Here is a 26,476-nt window from a genome sequence, read left to right as displayed (position 1 = left end):
GCAGCTTCAGGGAGAGGCCCCGGGCACTCCCAGCAGAGCACCAGGGCAGGCAGGATGGAGCCTGGCCAGCACCGCAGAGCTGTGTCCCCGTGCGATGGCACAGAGCCGCCGGCTGTGCTGCACCAGGTGTGGTGCGAAAGGGGGATGTTGGACACAATCCTGGCTTTAGGGTTGATCCTTAGGCGGGTCACCAAGCCTGCAGTGGGATGCGCTTTGCTTTGTCCCGGTGTTTGCAGGCACAGGGCACAAAGAGCAGCAGTGAAAATGGCAGCAGGTGAGTGGTACCACAGCGCTGCAGGGACAGGGATGGGGACAGCAGGCCCTGTGCGTGGCTGCTCTCCAGACACCGTGTTTTGGGAGCAAGGGCTGCACCTCAGGGTGCTCACCTGCTGCTGCAGGCAATGAGATCTCAGCGGGGTTTTAGCACTTTGTGATGGAAGAAGCAGAGCTGCCTTTGTAATGGACTGCTGTCAGTTCAGAGCATGGGGCACAGCTCAGTGATTAATGCAGCAGCAGAAAGGGTTTGCAGAGCACCTGTTGACACAATCAGCCCCTAATTACCAATTAGGGGCCTTGCAGGCAGTGATCAAGTGTATTTGGGGGCTGCTGCCAAGGAGAGGCTGCTCCAGGTGGTTTTACCCTGGGAACTGGAGACAGAGAGAGCACAGCTCCTACCAGCAACCTGCGAGCCTTCAAACCCTTGCAGCTCATTCCAAAGGCTTTGCAACAGCGCGCTGCTTGTCTGCCACCTGCGCATCCAGCCCTCTTGATGTGGAAGCCCCAGACCAGATCTTGACCCCAGGGAAGCAGCGGTGTCTGCAGGGCAAGTCAATGTGGGAAGCCACCGTCCTGTGTGCAGGAGCCACCAGCACCTGGCTCCCCGTAGCAAAACCCCCCCGAGCCACCGAATTGGCGGCAGGCAGGGACTGGGGGTGTCTGCGGGCTGGCTCGGGGCCACCGGGCCTGGGAAGACGACGCCAAGACAAACCCCCCCGGCTTCCCCCGTCCTCCCTGCACCCGGCAGTGGCAGCCCCGGGTCCCCTCCGTGCTGCTCACCCCCAACCCCGGGGGGACACCGGGCTGAGCCCGTTTGCTCCGGAGGGACCCCCCCAGCCCCTTGAGGACGCACCGGGGCGGGACACGACCCCCGGCCCGGCCTCGCCGCGGTGGGGGTCTCCGGTCCCCGTCGCCCCTCGGCTTCCCGCGGGGCCCCGTCCCGCCGCCCCCCGGCCCCGCTGTCGGTGCTGGCGGCCGGCGGCGGCGCTGCGGCCCGGTGGCGGCCGCTCCCTGTGCTGTGGGCGGGCTCAGGCGCTCCCCGCCCCGCCAGCCGCCCGAGCGGAGCCGCCGCGGCCGGAGCCCGATGCCGGGAGCTGGGCGCTGAGGGCGGCCCCGAGATGGGGATTCTCAGCATCACGGACCAGGTACCGCCGCCGCCGCCGCCCCCCGCCCGCCCTGCCCCGCGCCGCGCCCGGCAGCGCCGCTATGCGAGCCCGGGGATGCGCGGCCTAGCGCGCGCCGCACCGGGCCCGGCCGCCGCCCCAGGCCGCGGCTCCCGGTTCCCGGGGCCCGGCCCCACCGCGGAGCCCCCCACACCGGGCCCGCTCCCACCCTGCGGGGCCCGGCCCGGCTCGGTTCGGGGCCCCGCCGCGTTCCTCCCGCACCGCCGGGCCCCGCGCTCGGCAGCCCGCCCTGCGGCGCGGGGCCCCGGGAAGGAGCGGGCCGCCCGGGCTCCTGCAGCCGGGACCCGGCTCCGAGAGGCCCGGCCCGGGGTCTCGGGGCACGGAGCCGGTACCGGGGGCGCCCCCCGGGGCGCTCGGCGCCCGCACGTGGCCCTCGCCCGCGGCCCGGCCCCGGGCCCCGAACCCCCCGCAGCCGGGGCTCGGCCCCGCTTCCCCGGGCCCGGCCGCCGGAGCCCGCCGCTCCCGCACGGTTTTGCCTCCAAGCGGCTCCGTTCGGGCTCCGGGGGGCCCCCGGTGCCTGCCCCTCGCCCCGGGGGCGGCGTTGATCCGGCGGCGCTGAGCCCGCGCCTGGCGGGTGCAGGGGGGCCGGGGCCGGGGCCCTGAGCGCGATTTGGACGGAACTGTATTTTATTTTATGTTATTTTTTGTCATTTACCCAAACACTGAGCTCGCTGAGCGGGGGGTGGGTGTGTCAGAGCCAGCGCTGCTGCAAACCGCGCGCCGCTGAAGTGCTCAGGGCATAATTACCATCTGCGAATCTTTCCTCCTTTTTTTAAAACAAAATCTCTCTATATTGTTATTATTTTTAATGTCTAACGAGTGATGCTGAGTCTGCTGCATTCCAGGGGAATGACGCACGCGTTGCCTCTGACCCGGGATGTGTTCCCCGTGTTTAAGCGCTGTCGCTGTGCTGGTGCGGCGGGCGGGCGGCGCGGGGCTGGCCGGGGCGAGCGGTGGTGGCGGCGTTCCCCCGGCGGGCTGCGACCTGCAGGGCTCCTCAGTTTGGTGCTGGGGCTGCAGACGAGGGGCCAGCAGCGGCCACCGGCTGCGTGTCGCGGTGTGAGGGGCTGCGGGGAGGTGTCTGGGTGGTGATGGTGGGTGCTGTGTGGGTCTGGAGCGGCCACAGCCTCTGCCCCGGAGAGTTCGGGGTGTCATGGTGTTGTTCGTAGGGCTGGGGAATGAGAACCAGGTGCTGGCTTCTCAGGTGATACTCGGGGTGCAGGCAGCAGCCCTCGTGCCCGGGGATGTGGCAGGAGGCGCTGGCTGCTCGGGACGCCGGTTCTGCAGCCCACGGCGCAGCTTGAGAGGAGTTTGGCTGGAGCTTTGCCTGCCCTTTTTGCCAGGGCCTGCCAGGTGACTTCTCGGAGATGTGAGCAGCAGCGAACAGGATGAGCTCCAGGCTTGGCTCTGCCAGGCTCTTTGTGGCGTCGGAGCCAGCGTAGCGTTGCAGGTGTTTCTTAAAAGATAGGAGAGAGGCAATAAATACGAGGTCTTCTGCAGGAGAGTGTGAGGCATCACGTAGCTGCATCTCGGGAAGCCTGAGTGCGGTCTGCAAAGACCTGGCTGGCACCAGGAGGCTTCAGCCTGCTTGGAGGAAAGGTTCCCTGGCTGTGGCCGAGGCTGTAAGCGGGACTGGGGTCCCAGTGCCCGGGCGCTGCTGTGTGGTGGGTTCTGCAGCACGGGCACTGAGCTGTGTCGTGGGCACGCTGCTGGAGGCTGTGGTTGGGATGCTGGCTCTGTGATCGGTGCTGCTCCTTGGGCTCTGGTAGCGGGGAGGCTTTCCTAGCAATCCCTGGGCCTGTTTCCCCAACCAACAGCCATCCATGTCACGAAAACTACCTGTACTGGCTTGAAAACTGGTCCCTGGTGCTGGCTGAGCTGCTAAGGACTTAATCCCACTCCTCACGTAGCCCGTGGTATATTTTCAGCGATCTCTGTGGTGCAGGAGCAAGCCAAGGGGTTGTGGACCCATGCGTGCAGGCTTCCCGGTGCTGGTGATGCCAGTGCTGTCCTCGCTGTGCCGGCTCTGGCTGCAGCCTCCCTCCCCTCCGCGTTCCCCATCGACGTTAAATCCCCTTCAGTTTGTCCGAGTCATTTTAGAAGCAGCGACTTCTCGTTTGCTTAAAATGCAAGGCAGGAGGCGAGCTGTGCCCGTCGGAGCTGCGTCCTGCCACAGCCACCTGAGGGGTGCTGGATGCGGCCGCCGGGCCCATCCTGGGCAGCAGCAGGCGGAGGAGCTCGTTGGTGCAGCAGAGCCCGGCCAGCTCCCGGCCCGGCCGCATCCTCCACGTGCTGCCACCTTCACCACCTGCTTCTGTTTCCTCTTTGCAGCCTCCTCTGGTCCAAGCCATCTTCAACCGCGATGTAGAGGAGGTGCGGTCGCTGCTGAATCAGAAGGAGAATATCAACGTACTGGTGAGTGCTGCCCGGCCGTGCTGTCTGTGCTTCACGGCCCTCCTGCACCCCGCTGCCCCTCCCCGTCCTTCCCCCGGCCATTCGGTTCTTCAGCCAGAGGGGAGGGCGCAGGCTGCACGAGGGAGGCTTGCACCCCGTCAGAGGCGCTCTTTATGCAAGGATGGTCAGAGCCGGGGCTTTGAAGCCAAGACTTCAGATTTTGCTGCTTGCTCGGCTGCCGTTTGCTTTACAGTTTTGTCCCCTTGCCTCGATCTTACTATCTGTAAAATGGGTTGTGTGGAAGAACGGCGCTCCCGTACTTCCCCAGGAGCTTCCTAAAGCCTTCTGTAGCGCAGAGCATTGCTGGGAAGCGGTGTGGGGCGTGTGGGAGGGCTCCGTGGAGGCTCAGCCCTGTCACGCTGTGAGTTTACCTTTCTCTCCTTTGGGACAGCAACCCCAAATTGTTTGGTGTGGATGCAGAAGGTCTGCCCCGTGATAGGGTCGCCCAGAGGGGAAAGGAGGATTTGAGCCGGTCAGCGAAGCGGACCGAGCCTCACGGGTGTGGGGAGGCGTTGTTTGTCTCGAGCCTGGTGGCTGGGGGTGGTTTCCACGCTCGTTCCTGTGGGCACAGCGCGTCCTGGGGGGGCCAGTGGCAGGACCCCGTGCCCGGTGCTGCCCCTCACCATGCACCCTGCTGATTCCCCACGCGGTGGCCACGGGGACGAGTCCCACCAGGTCCTGGCCAGCGGCCGGGCTGGTACCAACCCGCGTCAGCCCCAGGCTGGTGACGATGAGCGTGGTTTATCGGAACAAGGCCAGGCTGTGGAGCAGGGAGGACGTTCCCATCTGCCTTGTTAGCCTGCGTTCCATCGACCTGCTTTGCAGGCTTCCCGCTAACAAACAGCAGCAGATGCAGACGAGGAGCGCGGCCGCAAGGTGGGTTCGCCGGCCCCGGCCGTGCCAGGCCCCCGTGTCTCGGTGACACGGTGGCACAGTTGGACCGCTGCCGGTCAGCAGGCGCCACGCACTCAGCCCAAACACCGCCGAGCCGTGAGCTCCGCGTGGCAGCCATCTGTGCCGGCTCACCGGGTCCGTCCCGGTTCAGCGCCTCGCTCCTGGCCGGGCTGCCTGGGTCGGTGCTCCCCGATCTGCGTGGCTCTGCCGGTGAGGTCCAGGGCTGGTGCTGCGCCGGCCGGTGTCACGAGGAGGTAAGGGCAGCTCTGTGCTGCTGCCACCGCGCCAGGCTGGCGATCAGATCCCTTCTGAGCTCAACACGAGATAGCGCGAGGGTTTTTTTCCGTGACTGCTCGGGTTAGGGACCGGGCAGCTCTCCATCCTCTCCTGGGAGGAGAGAGTGTGGGGATTGTTTTGCTGGGCTCTCTGCAGCTGCTGGAGGAATAAAACCGCGATTGTTAACGCGTAATTTCCTTCTTGTGTGCAGGTTTAGAGATGTTGTTGCTTGTTCGCTGACCTGCCAGCTGGGTTTCACTTTCACATCCTCCTGCCTGGCTGTGCCAGCACGACTTGCTGCAAAAAAAAAACAACAAAAAAAAAAGAAACCAGCACCATGTCCCAAACAGTTCGTAACTCGATGTCAAACGATTATTTGTTTTCTCCCAGCCCAAAATCTGGGACTCCAAATGGGTTGAGCTCTTCCAGCTTTCTACTTGTTTGCTTCCCGGCTTTAGGACGTGGCATGTTCCCCGAGGAAAGCCTGAACCGAATGCCTCGAGGCAGAGGTTACCCAGGGCCCAGCCCTGAGTAAACAGAAGTGAAAGGTGTTTTTTGTTCAGCTAATCCAATCTAGGATCTGAGAGGGGCTTTGGCACCTTCCTGCCCTTCAGCAGGAGCTGAAGGAGCTGTCTGTAACTCTAAGTGGTTTTTTGTTGTTGGCCCGAGGATAAAAGTGCCAGGACGGTCTGCGCGCTGTCGGAGCGCAGCCGGGCTTTTACCTCGGGTTGTGAGCAAGGACCCGTGGAGTCCTGCAGGGCAGCAGGGCCGGAGGAGGCTTCCAATTTTAAGCCGTTTTCCCCGTTTTCCATGCCCCACGGTGTCTGCGTGTGCTCCCAGGGTTTGCTGGGGCAGGCTGGAGCAGGGGAGGGACTGCGCCGTGAAAGCTCCCGGGCCCTCGGAGCTGATCGCAGCTTTTGTTCCTTGCATCCCCGCTCAGGACCAAGAAAGACGAACGCCGCTGCATGCTGCTGCCTACCTAGGAGATGTTGCAATCCTTGAGCTCCTCATACTGTCAGGTAAGGGCCAGGACTCGGGGCACTCGTCTCGAGTGCTGGGGCACCTTTGGGGCATCTTTCTGATCCCCTCCGCGTCTCGGGGTGCAGAGCCATCATTTTTGGTCACCATCCAAGCAGCCGTGTGCTCCTCGTTAAGTCAATGGGGTTGCAGCCAGGGGAAGATTAGGAAATGTTGCTATTATCCTAGGAGGTTTGTTCAGACAGAGAAGCATCGTGGAGCTGAAATAGCAGAGGTGGGAACCCAGCCAGGAGGGAGATGTGTGCGAGGTGCCCAGCGTCGGGAGGTGCTGGAGGAGGCTGCAGCGGGGACGGGCACCCCAGAGGTGCCTGGAGCAGCAGGGTGCTCAGTGGAGACCGGGGTTTCACTGCTCACGATGAGGGGCCAGCTCAAAACCCAGGGGCTGGGCTGAGTTTTTGCCTGTGTGAAGCTGCCCCTTGTTTCCCTCCAGCCTCGTGCTTGGGCACAGCAGGGCACATCCAGGAGCCTCCTCATCTGCTGCCCTGCAGCGGCTCTGGGCACTGCGGCCCTCCCTGGCACAATCCTGTCTGCCCCTGACCAGGAGAGACCTGGGGAAATGCTCTGCTGAGGTCTCCTTAAAGAGGACTGGGGATGTGGAGCTCCTCCTGCGGAGCACAGGATGCCGTTCTGTGCCCTGTGCTGATTTTTGCATGCGTCTGCGTTGAGTTCTCACCAGCAGGAAAAGGCAGGGGCTTCTGGGGTCACTGGACCTAAGTGCTGGGCACAAATCTGGAGCGGGGGTGGCGGTGATCTGTCAGCTTTCCTTTCTAATACAGAGCCCGCAGTGCCCACAGCTCCCAGCCTGAAACACTCTGGTTTGGGTTGTTGTTTTTGTGTGTCTCAAGTGTCTTTTATTAAAGCAACGAGCAGAACTGCGTGCCGGGTCTCTGCCGGGGTTATTTGGCTTGGTGGGGAAGCGGCAGCCTGGGAGATGCAGTCTCTTTCCTCTGCCTTGCATCCTGTGCAGCGCACTGGCGCAGTCTCCAAGGGGCACAGCTTGTTCCCCATGCACTCCATGGGGCTGGTGCTCACCCAAAGCCCAGCACGGGGCCCTCTTTGCAGCAGAACCAGTGCTGGTGCCCGGCAGGAGCCTCAGGTGGCCGCAGACCTGCTGTGGAGCAGAGGCTGTTGGTCACCTCTGTTCCCTGACCCTCTCCTTTTGTTCCTCCTCAGGTGCTAACGTTAACGCAAAGGACACTGTCTGGCTCACCCCATTACACCGCGCTGCGGCTTCTCGTAACGAGGTAGGTTCCCTCTGCTGTGCCTCTGGCTTCATCGGCTCCTTGCGTGGAGGCGCTGGGCGCTGACAGGAGGAGGGGGCCGTGCTTCTCCCCTTTCCATCTTGCCTGGTTTCAGCTGGGCTGGGTGTTCTCGTTGAAGCGGAGAGATGAACTCGTAATTCAGAGGCTGAAAACGAGAACTGGAGAGGATCCTCTTGGTTCCCTTCCCTCCATCCTTCAGGAGCTATGTGTGGATTTTCCGCACAGCATCCTCCTCCCTGCCTTGCCCCCTTTCCCAAGGGCTTTGTCTAATCCAGCTTTACTTTTCTTTGAGGGACGATGGGGCTCTCGCCCTGTCTCTTGGGAGCTGATTCCAACAGATCTCATTTGAAAGATTTCCCGACATTTAGCTTTTGTGGGCTTAACTTCATCCCACTTAACTTTGTCCTGTTTTTGAGCTACTTGGGAGCGAGCAACTCTGCGGTCACATTGGAGCCAGGCAATCAGAAGCCCTGAATCTTATGAGCAGGGCAAGTCACCACACATCGGCTGCTTTCATGAATTCTCTTAATTGGCAGCAGACACGAGATGAAATACGTTCGCGTAAAGCTCTGCTGAGGGCGTTTGCTGTGGGCTCTGAACGTGTGTGGACAGTTCCTGCGGGTCGCTGGAGCACGGGAGCTCAGCAAGCTGGGACTGCTTGGCCGTCAGGCTGGAGCTCCAGCACGCTCCTTGCTCCTCAGCCCCAGCTCAGAGGCGCTGCAGCCGCCTCTCGCTCTGTTCTTCCCCTGGGTGCTTGGTGGGGGTTCGGACCCAGGGGAGGCTTTTTCAGGAGTGTGCTTCAGGGCTTCTCCTCCTCGCAGCCTGCTCCCTGGCTGGGCGTGCTGCCTGGCAGCTTGGGCGTGCTGCTCCCAGCAGGCAGGGGAGCAGTTTGCACTTGGGGAAGAGCCGAGCTGGGAGCCTGGGTCGCTGGAAGTGGGCAGCCTGCGACCCCTTGGGAGGGAAATGAGGTTACAGCAAGCAGCCTCTACCAGCAAAAGGGGGAAATAATTACAAAATACAGGTCAATGTTGTTGTCCCCCTGGGTGCGTTACATCGCCGGACTCATGGATGAGCACTCGTTTATGGTTAAATCAGACTTCTTTTTCCTGTGCCACTGCCCCTGTGCAGCCACGTTTCGCTGCTGTGCTGGGGTGGGACGAGTCTGGCTCATTCGAGTCCCTCGCGCTGATCTCCAGCCTGGAGGGAGCACTGGGAGCAGCCAGAAAGGGCTGCAGCAGCCTGGGTGAGGGCTGGAGGGTTCACGCAGGTGTTTGAGCCGGGCTATTTTCCCTTCTCCCTGCTCATTCCTGGAGTCTTTTCGCTGTCTTTTCCTCTCACCCATTCTCTGTGATAACGAGCTGAACCACAGCCGTACACGGGCTCCCCAGTGTCATTGGGGACACAAAAGCAAAACCAGTCCTTCCTTTCAGGGAGAAGCCTTGTGAGCGTGCAGAGCAGTTTCGGTGCCGGCTCTCGGGGCTGTTGTGGACCCGGGCAGCTCGGCGTGGGCTGGAAGCAGGAGATGGGCCGAGCTGCAGCTCCCCCTCACCTTGCCGGGGGCTCCTGCAGGTCCCAGGGGGCCAGGTGAGAGCTGTGCTTTCCTCTCGTCCTGCCAGAAAGCACTTCACCTCCTCCTGAAGCACTCGGCAGACGTCAATGCCCGCGACAAGTATTGGCAAACGCCTCTGCACGTCGCCGCTGCCAACCGGGCCACCAAGTGCGTGGAGGCCATCATCCCCCTGCTGAGCACTGTCAACGTCGCGGACCGCACGGGCCGCACGGCGCTGCACCACGCCGTGCACAGCGGCCACCTCGAGGTCGGTGACGTGGGCTCGGGCGCCGGGGCCCCGCGTGGGTCCCCTCCTGGGTCCGGCCTTCGCCGTGGCCAGTGGGGGGAGCGGCGGCCTTGCCCCCCTCACTGCTTTTCCTCATCCAGATGGTGAACCTGCTGTTAAACAAAGGGGCCAGCCTGAGTACTTGCGACAAGAAGGATCGCCAGCCCATCCACTGGGCAGCTTTTCTGGGTAGGTTTTCCCTGCGGGCATCGCTCCATTTTTTTCCTCCCTTGTTGTCTGTGGCCTCGCCTCTGAGGCTGGCGGTGCTCCCCACGCCGCTGTGCCCACACCCTGGGGACCCCGGCTCTCACCCCCATCCCTCAAACAGGGCATTTGGAAGTTCTGAAGCTGCTGGTGGCCCGGGGAGCCGACGTGATGTGTAAGGACAAGAAGGGCTACACCCTGCTGCACACGGCGGCAGCCAGCGGCCAGATCGAGGTCGTGCGTCACCTGCTGAGGCTGGGCGTGGAGGTGAGACCCCGCGTGCGGGTGCTTGGGGGGCTCAGGGCAGGCTGGCCCAGAGATGGGGGAGGGTTGGGAGCGCAGGCTGCTTCTTGGCTGCCTTTTTTTTCTCTCCTGAATCCCCAAATCCTCTGGGTTTGCTGCTCCCGCAGATCGACGAACCGAACTCCTTCGGTAACACTGCACTTCACATCGCCTGTTACATGGGCCAAGATGCCGTGGCCAACGAGCTGGTCAATTACGGCGCCAACGTCAATCAGCCTAACGAGAAGGGCTTCACCCCTCTGCACTTTGCTGCCGTCTCCACCAACGGGGCCCTGTGCCTGGAGCTCCTCGTGAACAACGGGGCCGACGTCAACTTTCAGGTCTGGTGCTGAGGGGCTGAGCCCTGGGCTGGGGGCGCGGGGCCCTGCTGCCCCAGGGCCGAGCTCGGGGTGGTGGCAGGAGCCCGATGCGACCTCAACCTCGCTTCTGCTCTCTGCAGAGTAAGGAAGGGAAGAGCCCCTTGCACATGGCTGCCATCCACGGGCGGTTCACGCGTTCGCAGATCCTCATTCAGAATGGTGAGTGGCTTCTTCTTCAGCCTCGGGCTACCCCCTCCTTATCCTGTGCTGCTCAGCACCTGCCTCCACCTGGGTGTTTGCTCAGAGGGTCTCAGAGCTCTATAATTACCTCTCAAATTCACTTCTGTGCTCTTGGGGCTGCTGCGGAGGGCCCTGTGCTTGGGGAGGGTGGTGGAGGTCACAGGAGCTCCCAAGGGCAGTGCAGTGCAAACCAGGGCACTGAAATTCCAGCCAGGTCAGAGCTGCTGGGGCCGAAGAACGTGCCTGCTCTGCGTCCAGCCTGAAAGACAATATTCCTGTGAGAGGGCTGCGGACTTGGCAGGCACCCCAGGGGTTCAGCCACGGACCTGGGGGGTTGGGGGTGCTACCACATCCTCTCCTTGGGGACGGGGGGAGATCTAATGCCTGTGCTGGCGGGATACACACAGGCTCCCAGCACAGACAGCAGTTTGCAGTTCTGCACAGTGCAGAATGGCCTCAAGTTACCAGCAATAATGTGTCCCTGAGATGGGACACAGCCATCGGAGCAGGGCTGCTCGTTCGTCCCTCCCTGCCGCAGCTCGAGCCTCCTTCGGAGCCGGGTCGCTGCCTGGGGCTGGAATTCAGAATCCACTCACCAGCGTTTGGCTTTCCCTTCCCAGGCAGTGAGATTGACTGTGCTGACAAATACGGCAATACCCCCCTCCACGTTGCTGCTAGATATGGCCACGAGCTGCTAATTAGTACTTTGATGACGAATGGTGCTGACACTGCAAGGTAAGGAAACAATTCCACCCTCTCCCCCCACCCTGGGCTGGAGGATGCGGAATCAATCCACGCTGACCCCGTCTCGTCCCCTGGCAGGCGTGGGATCCACGACATGTTCCCTCTGCACTTAGCTGTTCTCTTTGGATTTTCAGACTGTTGTCGTAAGCTACTTTCCTCAGGTGAGTGGCTCGGCTGCTCCCCTGCTGGGAGGGGCACTGGGGAGAGCCCCCGCAGCCCCCTGACCCCCTGCCCCTCCCGCAGGTCAGTTGTACAGTATCGTCTCCTCGCTGAGCAACGAGCACGTGCTGTCCGCAGGCTTCGATATCAACACACCTGACAACCTTGGGAGGACTTGCCTCCACGCTGCTGCTTCTGGAGGGTGAGCCGTGCCCAGGGCTTTGGTCCTGCGTTGGGGCAGGAGCGTCGCTGCCTGTCCCCAGCCCCGACCCTGCTCTCTGTCCGTGCGCTGCAGCGTGTGGCACGAGCAGCCCAGTGCAGTGCTCGGTCAGGGTTGGCAGACCCCTGGGATGTGTGGATCTGGGAGGCAGCGGAGACACAGGTTCCTAGCCAGGAATGGAGACGGAAACCGTTTGGCCCTGTTCTGCTGCTGCGACTTGTCCCAGCCACTCCCTTCTGTGGCTGTTTACCCTTCTTTAAGACGGGGCTAAAACACTTCCTCGGCTGGCTGTTTGTGAAGGGGTCACAAGCCGTCGCCTGAAAAGCAGCGGGGATTTAGCTGGCTGTGCAAACGCCTCGTGTTGTGTGCCAGGGAGTTTGATTTCACGCGGTGCATTGCAAACGAGCGCTGCCGCAGCGGCACGGCAGAGGGGCAGCATCCCGCCAGGGACCTCGCTCCTGCTCGGCTGCGTGGAGCTGGTGACAGACCCGGCCCTCGCCGTGCAGCGCTCTCACCCGGCCTTAGCAGCAGGAACAAAGCAGTGACGCAGAAGCCAGAAATCCTAGATTTTTTTAATTTTTTTTTTTTTTTGTAGCATAAAATCCAGTGCGTCAGCTGCGGTAATGCCACAGCAAATGTCTCTCTGTAATTGCCTGGTTGTCGGAGAGCTCCACGCAGTGCAGGGTAGCGCTGGCGAGGCAGAAAGCCTGGGAGGGTTATTTCACTGGAGAGCAGGGAAGAGCTTTGTACGAGCAGCATCCAGCCATGGCTGTGGTTGTTATGCTGCCTGGAGATGACAGACTGAATTGAGCTTTGGCACATCCAGGCTGCGTGCCCAAGAAGTGTAGCTTGTCTTGTCTGCAACTAGGAGGAGTCTGTGTTCCGCTGCGCTCCCTTCTCCTCTGTGTCTAACTCCCCTCCCTAACTCCTGCAGGAACGTTGAATGTCTTAATTTGCTGTTGAGCAGCGGTGCTGACTTGAGGAGGAGAGATAAATTTGGAAGGTAAGCGTGCTGGGAGCCTTGCCAAGGTGATTCCTCCAGCCTCAGAAACAGCTGGGTTTGGGCTGGGACCTTCCCAAGGCCTTTGCTGCACTTGGTGTTTGAAGCCTTACGGCAAGGTGCGGGGCTGAGCTGGGCGTTAGGGAGTGAGGATGCCAGCTCTGACTCTGGGCAGGCTGGTTGATTGGGCTTGTTAGCAGGAGGCACGACACCACCTCCAGGGAGCTTTTTGGATTTGGTCCCCTGCGTATGCTGCTTTCTGAACTCCCCTCATGCCCCAAGGGCTCTGGCTCTTCAGAAGGAGCAGCCGACCCAAAGCCTCGAGCCAGCACAGGGTGCAGCTCAGCAGCTGGGGGGGGCTGGTTCCCCAGCTCCTGCCGTGGTGCCTGTAGGGTTTCTCCCCCCGTGCCAAGCAGTGCCCCTAAGCCCCGTTCTCCTTTCCCCTTTGCAGGACTCCACTGCACTACGCAGCTGCCAACGGCAGCTACCAGTGTACGGTGACACTGGTCACTGCAGGAGCCAGTATTAACGAGGCTGACTGTAAAGGCTGTACCCCCTTACACTATGCTGCTGCTTCGGACACGTACAGGAGGTGAGTGCGTCTCGGCGCTGGGCTAGATGCGCTGGTGCGAGGCGGGAGGGGATATTCTGCTGCCTTGTGGAGAGGAGGGTGAGTAGGAGGGGATGCTCAGCAAACTGATGCAGTCCCCTGACCTTCCAGAGCAGAGACTCATTCAGGAAACAGCCATGACACTGACGAGGAGCCGCTGAAGGAGTCCAGGCTGAAGGAGGCGTTCTTGTGAGTCGCTGCCAGCGCCGCCTGGCCGTGGTTTGTTGTTTACCCTGTCCCCGGGCCCTGCATGCGGCCGCTAGAAGTAACCTCGCTTCTGCCTGCTCTGAGCTGAGCAGTGACGTGTTGGAGGAAGCATTTGCTGATCTCTTGAGCAAACCTGGCCATCGCTCTGGTCCTACTGCCAGGTCCCCCGGGGGGTGTGTGTGTGCTCCATGCCTTGAAGGGATTTGTACAGCATCTGCTCATTGATCAAATCGTGGGGGGGCCTGCAAAGCTCTCCCTCTCTGATCTCCCCATTTTCTTATTCTCCCGTTCTCTTGCTCGTTGCAGTTGTTTAGAGTTCTTGCTGGATAATGGTGCTGACCCATCCCTCCGGGACAAGCAGGGCTATACTGCTGTCCACTATGCAGCTGCGTACGGCAACAGGCAGAACCTTGAGCTGGTGAGTAAGTGAGAAAACCCTCTGGGCTGGCAGGAGATGGGGGAAGGTCCCTCAGAAGGGACTCATCCAGCCCTGCAGTGTCACTGTGTGCGTTGCAGGCAGTGCAGTGGCAGTGTTTGCCCAGGCAGAAGGGAAATGGGTTTAATGAAAAACCTCAGGGACTCGTGGGGAGCCTTTGTGCTGGGAATAGCACAGAGGAAAAAACCTGGGCCTGAGAGAAAGGAGCCTTGTTACCTGGCAAGGGGGACGTGTGGATGTCTTGCTTAAAACCCTGGCAACACAGCAAGGCTGGGATTTTAAAAGAAAACCTGGAGGCTTGTGCCAAGGAAGAGCTCTCACAGTACAGAAAAAGCCTTGTAGCTCTAAGTTTACAGCCATGTGGGTATAGGAAATCATACGAGGAGGGGAGAGGCCTCTGGGTAGCAGGGAGGTGGCTGTCTGTATAGGGCCCAAAGCCAGGCTAAGGCTGGTGCTGACCTGAAATTCCAATCGTTCTGGAGCAGGTGAGCTGCTCCTTAACGCCTCTGCAGCCCGCTGGTGGACAGGGTGTGCGTGAAAGCCTCCAAGATTGTTTGCAGGGATCACCTGTGACCTCATGGTTTTGCCATTGCAGCTCCTGGAAATGTCTTTTAACTGCCTGGAGGATGTGGAAAGCACCATTCCAGTCAGCCCTTTGCACTTAGCTGTAAGTACAGCTGGCCCGGCCCCAGGGTAGCAGAGGGCACTTGGCTCTGGGCTGGGGTTCACGCAGTGTCCTGGAGAGGTGCCTGCTCCCTGGCAGCATGGGCTGGGTCTGGGCGTCTGTCAGAGCTGCACAGGGCGAAGGAGGAGAGGAGGCAGCAGCCTGGGACTGGCTTTCCCCACAGGCCAGTGGGCAAAATCCCTTTGATTCATATTTTAAACTCCTTGTTCTTTCCAGGACTTTCTGCTGCTGTTTGGAGCCACCTCCCTCGTCTGTGTCTGGGCAAGGGCTTTGTGTGGGGTGGGAGTGCAGGCGGGGGGCATAGGCTGCAGGGACCTGGAGATCAGGATCTCATCCCGGGGGCGCGGGGGCTCCTGTCTGCAGCCTCTCTGGGCGCTGCTTTGACGTCGCCTGCTTTGTCCTCAGGCCTATAATGGTCACTGTGAAGCCCTAAAGACACTTGCCGAAACCCTCGTGAACCTCGACGTGCGGGACCACAAGGGGCGGACGGCGCTGTACCTCGCCACGGAGAGAGGCTCCACGGAGTGCGTGGAGGTGCTCACCAGCCACGGCGCGTCCGCCCTGGTGAAGGAGAGGAAGAGGAAGTGGACCCCTCTCCACGCCGCAGGTAACGGAGGGCAGACGGGGCCGGGGGTGGTGAGGGAGCGTGGCCAGAGCCCGGGGGTGCCGGGGGTGCCCCTCACCTGGCTGCTGTGCAGGGATGAGGCTGATGCTCGGGGCTGGAGCAGCCAAGGGTCCAAGCGGCCCCGCAGTGGGTAGCAGGGAGGATGCTGGCGGCTCCTGCACGCACGTGTTTGCAGCTCAGCCAGTGCACGTGCTGATCAGTGCTGTAGCTTAGCAACCCCATAACGAGCTCGCTCAGCCACGTGTGCCTGGCTGCTGAGCACGAGCCCGTTCCTTTGGTTTGCGGCGGCGGCTGGGAAGAGGGAACCCAGCCGTGTGTGTGTGTGTGTGTGTGTGTGTGTGTGTGTGTGTGTGTGACTCCTCTCCTCGCCTGTCTTCCCCAGCTGCCAACGGGAACACCGATTCCCTGCACCTCCTGATAGACAGCGGGGAGCGGGCAGACATCACCGACGTCATGGACATCCACGGCCAGTGAGTGCGGCCGGGGTTTCTCCGGGGATGTGCTGCGGGGTGGCGGGGGCAGGAGAGGGCAGCGCTGGAGCCCAGCTGATTGCCCCAGCCCACTCTCCCTGCTGCTGCCTCTCCCCCCCGTGCAGAACCCCGCTGATGCTGGCGATCATGAACGGCCACGTTGACTGTGTCCACCTCCTGCTGGAGAAGGGCTCCACAGCCGACGCAGCGGACAAGAGGGGGAGGACCGCGCTGCATCGAGGGGTGAGCGCATCTCTGGGTGCCCAGAGTCCCACAGCTTCTGCTCGGGGGCCTCCTGCGTGGGGTCTGCTTGGAGGACAAGGAGGTGGTTTCTGTTTGCCGTGAGAGTCCTGAGTGAAAGAGCCCCTTTTCCCTTCCTGAAGTGCAGTGTTTGAGGAGGGAGCTGTGGAAGAAGGGGCTGGTTCTGTCGTTAACTGGTTGGAGGAGGAGGTCTGACCTTCTGCTCCTCTCTCCTGGCCACAGGCTGTGACGGGCTGTGAGGACTGCCTGGCTGCCCTGCTGGACCACGATGCCTTCGTTCTGTGTCGGGATTTCAAAGGCCGCACCCCGATCCACTTTGCTTCGGCATGCGGACACTTAGAAATCCTGAGGACCCTGCTGCAGGCAGCCCTCTCTACTGACCCTCTGGACTCTGTGGTGGACTATAGCGGTTACTCACCGATGCACTGGGCTTCGTACAGCGGTAAGGACCCAGGCTGGGCCCCTTCCCAGCTCTGCTCCGCTTTGGCTACCGATGGGGAGGAGGGAATTCTACCAAAAAGCTCTAGTGGTGTTCTGGGACACACTGTAAAAGAAGGACGCAGTAAAACTGCCTTTGGGTGTGGTTGGGGCAGCGTGTGGGGGTTGTTCTCTCTCTGTGGTGGCTGTGCCCTGAGCAATCCGGTGACACTGCCAAGCTGGTAAGATGATGGCTCAGCCTTCGTGTCTGTTAACGACTGCCAGGAAGAGCCAGGGTGTCCCTCTGGTCCCTCTGTCCCCCGCTGCTCTGGGGGCCGTCAGCCCAGCGCTGAGTTCAGCCTGGTGAGTTCAGACAGCACAAACCAGGGAGGGGCGCGGGGAGTTTTGCTCCCTCTGCCAAGCTCCTTAAAGGAATGAAGTATGAAAACAGCCATTGCGGAATAGCTGCTGCTGCTTCCTTCAGGACCGACAGATTTATAGGATTACTGGGCCCTCGCCCTGGGGGGACTGGTGCAGCAGCGTGAGGGGGTGTCGCAGCGCTTCAAGGGGAAGCCAGGAGTGTGGCCTCAGGAGAAGGCGTGGGGTTAGAAACCTCCCGAGGTTTCTAACAGAGAGGAAACAGCACTGCTGCCTGTGCTGGAGCAGGGGAGGGCTTGGGCACTCTGGTCCCGAGCTCCTGTGCTCCCTGGTGCAGGATTCGCTGCGTTGGCTGCGCTCTGCTCTGGCGTTCTGCTTGGGTGGGGGCAGTGCACAGTGGAGGGGAGCGGGGTGCTCTCAGCCCCCTGTTCAGTTACTGTTTTTGGGCAGTTTCACCCCATGGTACCTGGGGCCTCCCTCTGGTCATGGGGAGAGCTGGAGAGGCCTTCGGTGCCTTCTTGTTCCATCGCAGGCTGGGCACTGATGTGTTTATGTCCCTCTCTTCTCACAGGGCATGAAGATTGTCTTGAATTGTTACTTGAACACAATCCATTTGCGTACCTAGAAGGAAATCCCTTTACTCCATTGCACTGTGCAGTGTAAGTGGCACCGGGGACCTGCCCTGGGTTCTTCTCACCCAGGTGACGTGGGAGAGGGGTTACAGGGTCTGAGCGGGCAGAAGCCTGCAGGAGGAGCTCCAAACCCTGCCCTGTGTACCAGGGGCCCTTCTCTGGGCAGCAGCAGCTCTGGGTTACACAATGTGCTTGTCCCAGCTCCCCCGTGGCAGGGAGGTGGTCGCTGCACTGCTGGAGGGCCCCCGGGAGCTGTAAAGCAGCAATCTCATTGTCTGCCTGCGGCACGGCTGGGGCTGTCGAGTACCAGGCTCCCATGCCCTCGGGCTTTCAGCTGGAGGGAGCTGCCAGGGGCGGGAGGCTGACGGAGGGATGGGTGAGGCTGCTCCAACGCGGTGCTGTTTCCTTGACCAGCACCAAGAAGGATGAAGGGTGTTTTACCCAGACAGCTCCAGACTAGCTCCTGTTTGCACTAGTGTGCCGCAGGAGCTTGCTGCTTGCTCCCGCTGCAGACACGCTGATGCTGCTCAGCCCTGATCTAACTTTCCTTCTCGTCCCCGCTGCAGAATTAACAACCAGGACGGCACTGCTGAAATGCTGGTGGAAGCATTAGGTGCCAAGATTGTTAATAGCAGAGATGCCAAAGGAAGGTGAGCACGGACTCGTCCCTCTCTCGCCCCTGTCCCCAGTGCTGCTGGCTGTGACTCCTGCAGCTCTCCTCGGGGTTCCCACCATGCGTGTGGTCGGCCAGGGGAGCAGCACCCCTGCTTCCTGACCTGCCTCGGGGTCTGCCTGGGGTGTGAGCCCCCATGGGGTGGCTGCAGGAGGGAATGGCCACGTCCAATCCCTGCTGTTCCTGCTCTTCCCGTGGCACGGGAGGACTCTGGTGTCTGTAGGCCTGGGTGGTGTTGCTGGGGTGGGTGCAGGGCCCTCTTCTTTACGCGCTCTCTTGTCTTCCCAGGACACCCCTTCACGCTGCTGCCTTTGCAGACAACATCCATGGTTTACAGCTGCTTCTGCGCCACCAAGCCGAGGTGGACACAACTGACAAGCTGGGGAGGACTCCCCTCATGATGGCTTCAGAGAACGGGCACACCGCAGCAGTCGGTACGTGGCCGGCGGGTGCTTCCCCGGGCACTTGGGGAAGCGTGCTTCTGCAGCACAGCACCGTGGTCTGTGTCCTGCTTCAGTACCTGGCACCTCCCTGGGGAGAGGGGAAGATTTACTGTGTGGGGAACGGGGTGTTTTGGGCTGTTCCTAGGGCTGCCAGTCACCCCGATGGAGCAGCAGCTTTCCCTAGGGTGTGGTGTGAGCCCCCCGGGCCTCTTCTGTTACTGGGTCCTTTGGGAGCTGGGCACCTTCTCCATGGCAGCTGTCCCTCCTTGTTTCAGAGTTCCTGCTGTATCAAGCAAAAGCAAATATAACTGTGCTGGATGTCAACAAGAACACAGCTCTTCACCTGGCCTGCAGCAAGGTAGGGAGCCGTCCGCTTACAGCCGCGATTGCCGTCACCATCACCTGCAGCTTTGAAACCATGATGGGGGGAGCCTCCTGCCCTGCTGGTGTGGAGGCGAGGGTCCTGAGCTTGCTCTGCCTGCCTGTCTTGGCCTGTACAGATGCTCCTGATCCAATTTTAAGCAGCATAGCTTAAAATTACTTACCAGCTTAAAGCACTGGTCTGTACTTTCTCTGTGGACCCTTCTCTGTGCTCAGTGTCATCCGTGGGGGAAGCAGGAGGTTTGTGATCAGGGTGCCCAGTGTGAAAAAGGAGATGCTGCAAAGGAGGAGGTGGAGGGGACAGCAGCTCTCTTTTCAGGCCCTCAGAAGTGGTAAACTGTTCCAGAAGGACATGTTCAGGGAATGCTTCTGAATCCCAGGGGGTCGAACATTCTGCTCAGACAGCAGCCGGGTCCCATCTGCGACCCCTGCCTTCCTGATCGTGTGCTATAAACAGTTCTCTCTCCTTTCCAGGGTCATGAAAAGTGTGCCTTGTTGATCCTGGGGGAAACCCAAGACCTTGGCCTTATCAATGCAAGTAACAGTGCTCTGCAGATGTGAGTATTTGGACAGCTGGCACCAGTGAGGGAAAACCACAGGGCTGGCTGGTGGGGGTGAGGCATGGGCGAGAGGGGAAAGAGGAGAGGGGACAGTGGAAGGAGGTTTGTTATGGCTTTGTGCATGTGGTGAGAGCTGAGGGCACTTGTGCCTGGAGTGCCTGCCCAGTGTGTGGTGCAGGGGGTGGCCCTGCTGCTGCTCTGGCTGCTCATGTGGAGCCGGAGCCCGGCTGCTATCCCTGCTCGGTGCCCTGACCGCTGCCTCCTCTCTCCCAGGCCGCTCCACATCGCAGCGCGGAACGGGCTGGCCGCCGTCGTCCAGGCCCTGCTCAGCAGAGGTGCCACCGTGCTGGCTGTGGATGAAGAAGGTGCGTGCCCCCCGTGGGTAGCCGGGTCTTGTGAGGTGTCTCGGGGCGCGGGGGCTGCCAGGCGAGGCACTCGGCTGGCACGGGGAGGATTTCCCATCCCTTCTGCGGCCGAGCTCCACGTTCCCAGCCTGGGTGAGGAGGCTGGTGTGCCATCATCCCCGGGGAAAGTGTTTCCAGGTCCCACAGGGGTTTCAGATACATCTTTTACCCCCGTGCATTCTGGTTGCTGTCGGTCTCGCCCGTCAGGTGTGGGCAGGCACAAAACCAGCCCTGGCTGAGCCGCTGATAAGCTATTGACTCACTTGCGAGTTGGCAGAAGCTGCTTGTTGCAGCCAGAAGCTTTTTCTCCCAGCAGAGTTTTTGCTCTGCTGGAATAGCTTTAAGTTGTGAGCAATATCATTACGTCCGCCCTGCTGCCAGGGCTTCTGAGGCTTTTTTAATTCGTCTCCTGCTGATCCTGGCACGCTTCAAAGTGGATGCTGAAATTGCAAGGATTGCCGGTGCCCAGAAGCAGCTCCTCAGAGCTAAAGGCAGACAGAAGCTGCAGCCCCTTCACGCAGGGGATAAAACCCACCCCAGTCAAAGCAATCCAATTCGGGGTCCAGACTTGTCTGGAAATCAGCACGGCCTAGAGCTGTCGAAGGCCCAAGCAGCGTGGGTCCATCCACATGGGGGGCAGGAGCAGGGCCGTGGGCTGGGGGTCCCGGCGGGGGCAGCCCTGGCTCGCGCCGGCACCGCCTTCACCGCTGGCTCCGTCCTAGGTCATACCCCAGCCTTGGCATGCGCTCCCAACAAGGACGTAGCCGACTGCCTGGCACTTATCCTCTCCACCATGAAGCCTTTCCCACCTAAAGACGCCATCAGCTCTTTCAGCTTCAACCTCCTCAAGAACTGCGGCATTGCAGCCAAAACCGCGGCCTGCGGGGCCCTGCCCAACGGCAGCACCTGCCCCTACAGCAAGGACCGGCACAATGCCATCGGCTTAGACGGCTGTTACTCGGAGTAGCTTAAACTATGGGTGACCTAATATCTTATTATATTTATTTAGAAATTCTATAAATATAGGGCACTTTAAAGGAGAACAAGACTGGGCAGGCCTTCTAGCGTGGCCGGGTAGACCAAGAGTTCAGCGCTTCTTCCTCTTCTTGCCGGGGTGCCGGTGCGGTGCCGAAGCTGCTAATTGGCGTGACGAGCAGTTGGCGGCGCTGCTCCTTGAGTCCCCCCCCCTCCAAACGCACGCTCCCATCTCTGCGTGGCCTCCGGGCTGCTGCTGGCTCCTTGGCCAGAGAGAACCGAAATGCGAAAAAAAATCAAAAAATTAAAAAAAAAAAAAAAAAAAAAAAAAGCAGCCGGTTGGGACCATCCGGTGGCCTGGGAAGGGGATTTGGCTCCCAGCTTTTGGGGTGGATCAAAATCTTCCCAGTCCCCTGCCCTCGAGGGTGGCGGTGTCCCCACGCCGCTGCCGGCCGGGAGGGGGAAGCCTGAACTCTTGGTGGGGTCTGGGGGGGATTTGGGAACTGGACGGCCTCGCAGCCGCTGGGGTGGGCGCTGGCTCCTGGCCAAGTGCCACTGTAACTGCTCCTCTCTCTGAGTCACTTTTCTCACGCTCATCCTTCGATTCCAATACAAACACTTGAATCAAGATCTACTGTACCTGGGACACTAAAATATCCTTTTGGCAGCTGTCATTTTTATGCAAAAACGGGTGCTGCTGCCCAACCCCGCGGGCTGCTCGCCGCGGATGCGCTGCTGGAACCTCCCTCTCTCCACCAGGCACTTTAGGGATTCTGTTGGTTTTTTTGTTCTTTTTTTTTTTTTTTTTTTTTTTTTTTTTTTTTTTCTCAGCAAAATGTTGGATCCTAAGAAACGATTCTTTTTTGGATTTTTGTTCTCTGTGCTGGAGTTGGACTGACGATCCTTCGGGGTCCTTTCCAGCTCATGATGTTCTGTTCTATGATTCTGTTGCATGGCTGTTTCCATGCGAAAGTCAGTGTTGCTTTTTTTTTTTTTTTTTTTTTAAAAAAAAAAAAGAGTTATTTATAAAGAAATGAGCATTTACCTTTAAAAATGAGCATTTACCTTTAAAAAAAAAAAAAACACAACAAAAATCACTAAAAAAATCTGAAAGTTCTAGTTCCTTTAGTTCCTTTAAATAGGGAAAAAAATGCACTTCGAAGTCCTTATTCACAACCCTAAGTAAGTCTGTGTTTATTTTTCTAATGCAGCATCCTGGCAGGTTTTACTAGCGTGTGTGTATGTGGGATCATTGTTTTTTGTTTTGGGTTTTCTTTTTTTAATTTTAGAAATCATATTTATAATGCAGGTTTGAAGCATTTGAGAATGTTGCACTGTTTTGGATTATTATTTTTTTTTTTTCAATTTATTTTATTTTTTTCCTTCCGAATTACTGTAACAGTACCATGTGCAAAACCAATGCTCTTTCTCCATACCACGAGTCCGTTCGAAGCCAAAGACCGGGGTGCAGAGATCGAGAACGGGCCGACAGGGCAAAAAGCCTCCTCCGGGCAGGAGGGGAGCAGGGAGGAGGCTCGGGGGGAGGCTTCAGCCTCCTCTCTCCGTCCGTCCGGCGCCTCTCGGTCGGTCGACCGCCCGGCCCGGGGACGCGCGAGCCTCGTGCGGCGCGAGGAGAAGCGTTTTGGTCGCTGACCCGGCTCATTGCTCCGTCCATCCTCGGTTGTTGTGGCACGGAGGTGGATCTGGGCAGGGCGTTGTGGTGCCGTTATGTTGGTGGGCCTTGGGGCCGGCGTCGCACCGCGGCTTGCTTGTACCAAAGCCAAACCCTCCGAACCAAATACGAGGCGCCGGTCTCGGCCTGGGGGTGATGAGCGCGTTTTTGGTTGCGTTTTGTTCTTTGTGACTCGTGGAGGAGCTGCTCCCCACCTGGGGCCGGTTTGCTGTCAGCACCTCGGGGTGCTGCCGGTGGTGCTGCTCCCGCAGGGGCTTCGCTCCTTCACCCCCACTCAGTGCCGGGCTCGGCGGCCGACCCCTCCCCACTCACCCCCGATCCTCCGGCTTGAAAGAAAGTGTTAACCTTTCTGCACCGAATACCTCAGTTCGGAACCAGAGCTCACGAAACTTGAATAAAAAGGTCCTTCTGGGAGACCCTTTTCAGTATTCTACAGAGGAGAACTGGAAAATGAGACTTGTTTACATGGCCGTCGAGCCCGCGCTTGCCTCTTGCAGCTCGTTCCCGTTCCGGGAGGGATTTCGGCATCGCTTTGTCTCTCCGGCTCCTTGCTGCCGGCCATCGCCCTCCCGCCACGGGCTGGGAAAATGGGTCCAAAGTCCTGAGCCGTCGTCTTCAAGGGCTAACGCGCTCCCCCGGGCGCACGGCGCGGCCGAGCCGCCCGCCTGTGGCCGATGGCGCCGGTGGCACCGAGCCGGGCCGAGCACGGCGGCGGCAGAGCTCGGGCTGCCGCGGGCCGGGTGCCGACGTCCCCTCCGCTCGCAGCTTTTTTCCTGTAGCCAGGGTGAGAGAATTCCTCAGAGCACACAGAGTTTGCTGCTTTTCCTTCTCCCCCCTCTTCTTTTTTTTTTTCTCCTGAGCGTTATTGTGGTTTTCATTTTTTTTTTTTTTACGAGAAGAAACCCAATCTTTTTTTTTTTCTTTTTGCCTTCTTTCCGTGCTACAAGGCGTTACCTTTCACTCAACGCGACGACTAAAACTATGACGAGACAATCAATGTGATCTCCGTAAGGGCTTCTCCATTTCTTCTCTGCAGCACCATGCTTTCCGTACGCGTGTTCTTTGCTCTTGGCGAGGACTTTTTTCTCCCCTCCCCTTGTGTCTTATTAATAATAATAATAATGATGATGATGAGGAGGGAGTGAAATGAGGTTTCAGCAGCGCATCCGGGGTCTGGGAACACACGGGAGGGACACGGGGGGCGGGGGGGAAGTGCGGCCAGTTTCCTTGCAGGTACCAGTCTTGTTCTCCTTTAACGCTGTATTGTATACATTTGACAGCACAGCTTGACAATTTAAGTAATAATCAAAGTGTTTGGTAATAATGCATTATTTTGCTAAACGAGATTTGTGATGGTTTCCCTAGTGCATTGTAAAGAGGGATGGAGGGAAACTTCCGCTGCCCTGCCCGCCTCCCTCCCCAGCCTCGGCACTTGGTGCCCCCGTGCCCGGCACGGCAGCGGGGGCTCCCCCAGCCCCCCCACGGACCTTTATGCCAAAGTTGGACCATTCCCGCTTCGCGTTCTGTTCGGCGCCCGGCATCCGTTTGGTGTAGCTCTCACCAAGCAGCGACTTTTTTCGGCTCCCCCCCCCCTTAAAGCTGTTCATCTTGGTTTGGAATAAGCAGGCCCCGGACCACCCGTCCCTCTGTTCCCCCCCCCCAGAAGGAAGTTTCTCTCCGCCCCCTTGGTCCAAAGCACTTGCTTCAAGTAATAAGCACTTTTGTTAAAGCATGAGTCTGGATTCCCTTTAGCATCCCACGGGATAGAGAGCAGCAAGAGCGGAAGGGATAAGAGAGTGTCTTTGGTTTTATCTTTTAATTTTTAATTTAAAAAAAAAAAAAAAAGAAGTTTGTTTCTAGGGAATGAATGAACAAAGGGAAGTTGTGTTTTGAGAGAGAAAAAAAAAAAAAAAAAACAGCACAAATACATTTCAACTCAAAAGGTGTATTTGCACTGCCATTGCTAGACAAACGGGCTGCGAGAGCTGCGGTCCGACTGAGCCATATAAACTGCTGACAAACACTGAATGTAACCTCCTTGACGAGGGCAGTCCAGGGAAGCTACGATTGGCTTTATTCTTTGACGGGCACTTCAATGAGTTCAAAAATCACCTAACGATGATGAGGAGAAGGTTGGTGTTTTTGTTGTTGTTGCTGTTCCCGAGCTGCAGGCGAGTTGGATTTATTTTCTTTAGGAAGATGTAACAGCCCCGTCCCTCCTGCCCCGACCCAGTCCCCGACGAAGTCAGAGCCCTTGACCAAAAGCGAGATGCAGATGCGCAGTCCCTGGCCCCACCACCCACATCCCGGGGCTGGAATCTGGCAGATCTGAAAGTAGCACTAAAAACAAAGATAAATCTCCTAAAAGAAAAAAAAAAAATGTAAAAAAAGAAAAAAAAAAAAAAAAAAAAGGAACAAGTTCTGTTTGCTTTTTGAACACTCTGAGTGTCGTAGCGACTCCTGTGCATACCGCGGGCCCCTCGTGGTTCCCCCGAGCACGCGAGACAAAGTATTAGTCAGAACCGAGAAACCAAAACAAAGAACAAACCGCAAAGACCCAAGAAACAACCTTTTTGTTTGATTTTGTGTTGTGTGGCGGGGCTGGGGGGCTCCCCCCGTGCCCCCCGCAGCCTGAAAACGATTCGAGTTCCACGGCGAGGGCCCCCGGGGCTGCTCCTCTCCCCCCGCCACAGGGACCACAGGGAGGGGACCCCCAGGGTCCCCCCCAGCCGTGAATGTCGGGTTCGACCCGTGCAGACTGCAAGCCCGCTCTCACCTTTGCCTTCAGTAAGAAACCAAAGGAAAAAAAAAAAAACAACCCCTTCCATTCGAAATACTGGCATGAGCACGTGGATTGTTCGGTTTGGGGTTTTTTTCTTTCTTTTTTTTTTTTTTTTTTTCCTTCTTTCCTCTTTTGTTTCGTTTCGTTTCGTTTGTTTCTTTGTTTCTCTCCAAGGATGCAAGGAGCTGTTCAAACCTCTTCTCCCGGCTGACTTTTTTCTGGGCTCAGCAGCACCGGGCGCGTCTCGAAAGGAGCAAAAAAAAAACCCCAGCAAGGACGAGCCCTCCCCTCTGGGGTGACCCGTCGGCAGGAGCAGCCGCGCAGCGCGGGGTAACGTACGCCGCTGCTGGCGCGTGAGGCCGGGGGCACGGGGGGGGCTCCGGCCGGCTTCGAGTCACGCCGCTCAGCCCAACGCCCTCGTGGTGCCGGAGCGGGGTCAGACCCAGCCCCAAATGGGGCGGGTGGGGAAGGGGGACGCGTCCCTGAGGACTTGAAGGCATCTGTAGCAAGCTCTGTGTCTTTACAATATCCTATGTGTAAATGCTGCACCTCTGTATATTATGCACATAAACATTTCTTTGAATACGATAGGACAGACCTCATCACCAGTCAGGTATAAACGACTCTTCCTCTTCTGTGTCTTGGTGTTCTCGCGTGCGTGTGCGTGCAGGTGGGTCGCGTGCGGACCCGTGTGTCTGGGCGATGTCTGAGCTCCCTTCCGATGCAAAGGAGAAGGAGGAAGGAAAAAAAAAAAAAAAGAGGAAAATAGCCTTACTTGATCCAGTCTTATCGGTATTGTTCGTCAACTTGAAAACAATAAAGTAAACGCATGGAAACCTCTGGCCCAGCTGGCGGTGCGTGACGGTGGATTTCCCTGATGCCGGTGTGCCGCGTCCTGGGGTGGGTTCGGCTCTGCCCCGTGCTGCCGGGCTCCTTCCCTCCTCTCTTATCTTCATTTTTTCCCCGAGGCCGTAAGGAGCGAGCTCCTGGTGGCCAGACCAAACCTGTGCTTTCTCTGCTGCTCCGTGCTCGGTTCCTGGGGGTCCTCGGAGCCCCGTGGTGAGGGGGCGCAGGCTGCGCCGTGCTGCTGCGGCCGGAGCCGTGCGGGGCTGTCTGTCCGTCCGTCTGTCCGTCTGGTCCTTGCCCCAGGAGCCTGGCCCGGGACGTGGAGGCAGGCACGGACTGGGTCGGGGAGAGCCCGGTCGGTGCCTGGCTGGGGAGTGGGGCTGGGGGCACAGGGGGCCCCCCCGATCCCTCCCTGCTCCCCTTCCTTAGGCAGCGGGGAGGGGGCGGCCGGGGGTCTCGCTGCTGATGGCCTTGTTCTGTTCCTGAATTTTGCACTATGTGAGAAGTGGCCAGTTTGGGAAGGGGGGGTGGGGGGGTGCAGAGGCGCCCCAACAGAAAAGGAGAGCGGTGTCGGGGAGGGGGCTGGGGGGGCTGCGGCGTTTGGAGGGCA

General features: G+C 59.2%; 1 protein-coding gene across 1 annotated transcript; it reads left to right on the top strand.

The window, feature by feature from the left end:
• Positions 1-1,338: 1,338 nt before the first annotated feature.
• Positions 1,339-26,271, top strand: ANKRD52 (ankyrin repeat domain 52). The gene is made up of 28 exons (XM_084303712.1): positions 1,339-1,421; positions 3,792-3,875; positions 6,025-6,103; positions 7,296-7,366; positions 9,001-9,201; positions 9,321-9,408; positions 9,548-9,690; positions 9,834-10,046; positions 10,166-10,244; positions 10,886-11,000; positions 11,088-11,170; positions 11,253-11,370; positions 12,323-12,391; positions 12,840-12,980; positions 13,110-13,187; positions 13,512-13,623; positions 14,237-14,308; positions 14,732-14,933; positions 15,334-15,421; positions 15,547-15,664; positions 15,905-16,124; positions 17,049-17,136; positions 17,676-17,759; positions 18,071-18,216; positions 18,501-18,583; positions 19,081-19,163; positions 19,440-19,531; positions 20,293-26,271. Exons 1-28 carry the CDS (start codon positions 1,395-1,397, stop codon positions 20,535-20,537), a joined length of 3,222 nt encoding a protein of 1,073 aa, XP_084159838.1. The 5' UTR covers positions 1,339-1,394; the 3' UTR covers positions 20,538-26,271.
• Positions 26,272-26,476: the final 205 nt, after the last annotated feature.

Source organism: Netta rufina, assembly GCF_964035555.1.
Source record: "Netta rufina genome assembly, chromosome: 30".
NCBI classification, from domain to species: domain Eukaryota; kingdom Metazoa; phylum Chordata; class Aves; order Anseriformes; family Anatidae; genus Netta; species Netta rufina.
Note: the sequence above shows the minus strand (reverse complement) of the source record. Positions and strands in the feature narration are given on the sequence as shown.

Bases quoted from the DNA above. Each gene is read 5' to 3' on its own strand.
- ANKRD52 (XM_084303712.1), top strand. From the start codon at position 1,395: ATGGGGATTCTCAGCATCACGGACCAG. The intron at 9,409-9,547 runs GTAGGTTTTCCC...TCCCTCAAACAG, and splicing joins CCACTGGGCAGCTTTTCTGG to GGCATTTGGAAGTTCTGAAG. The intron at 11,001-11,087 runs GTAAGGAAACAA...GTCCCCTGGCAG, and splicing joins AATGGTGCTGACACTGCAAG to GCGTGGGATCCACGACATGT.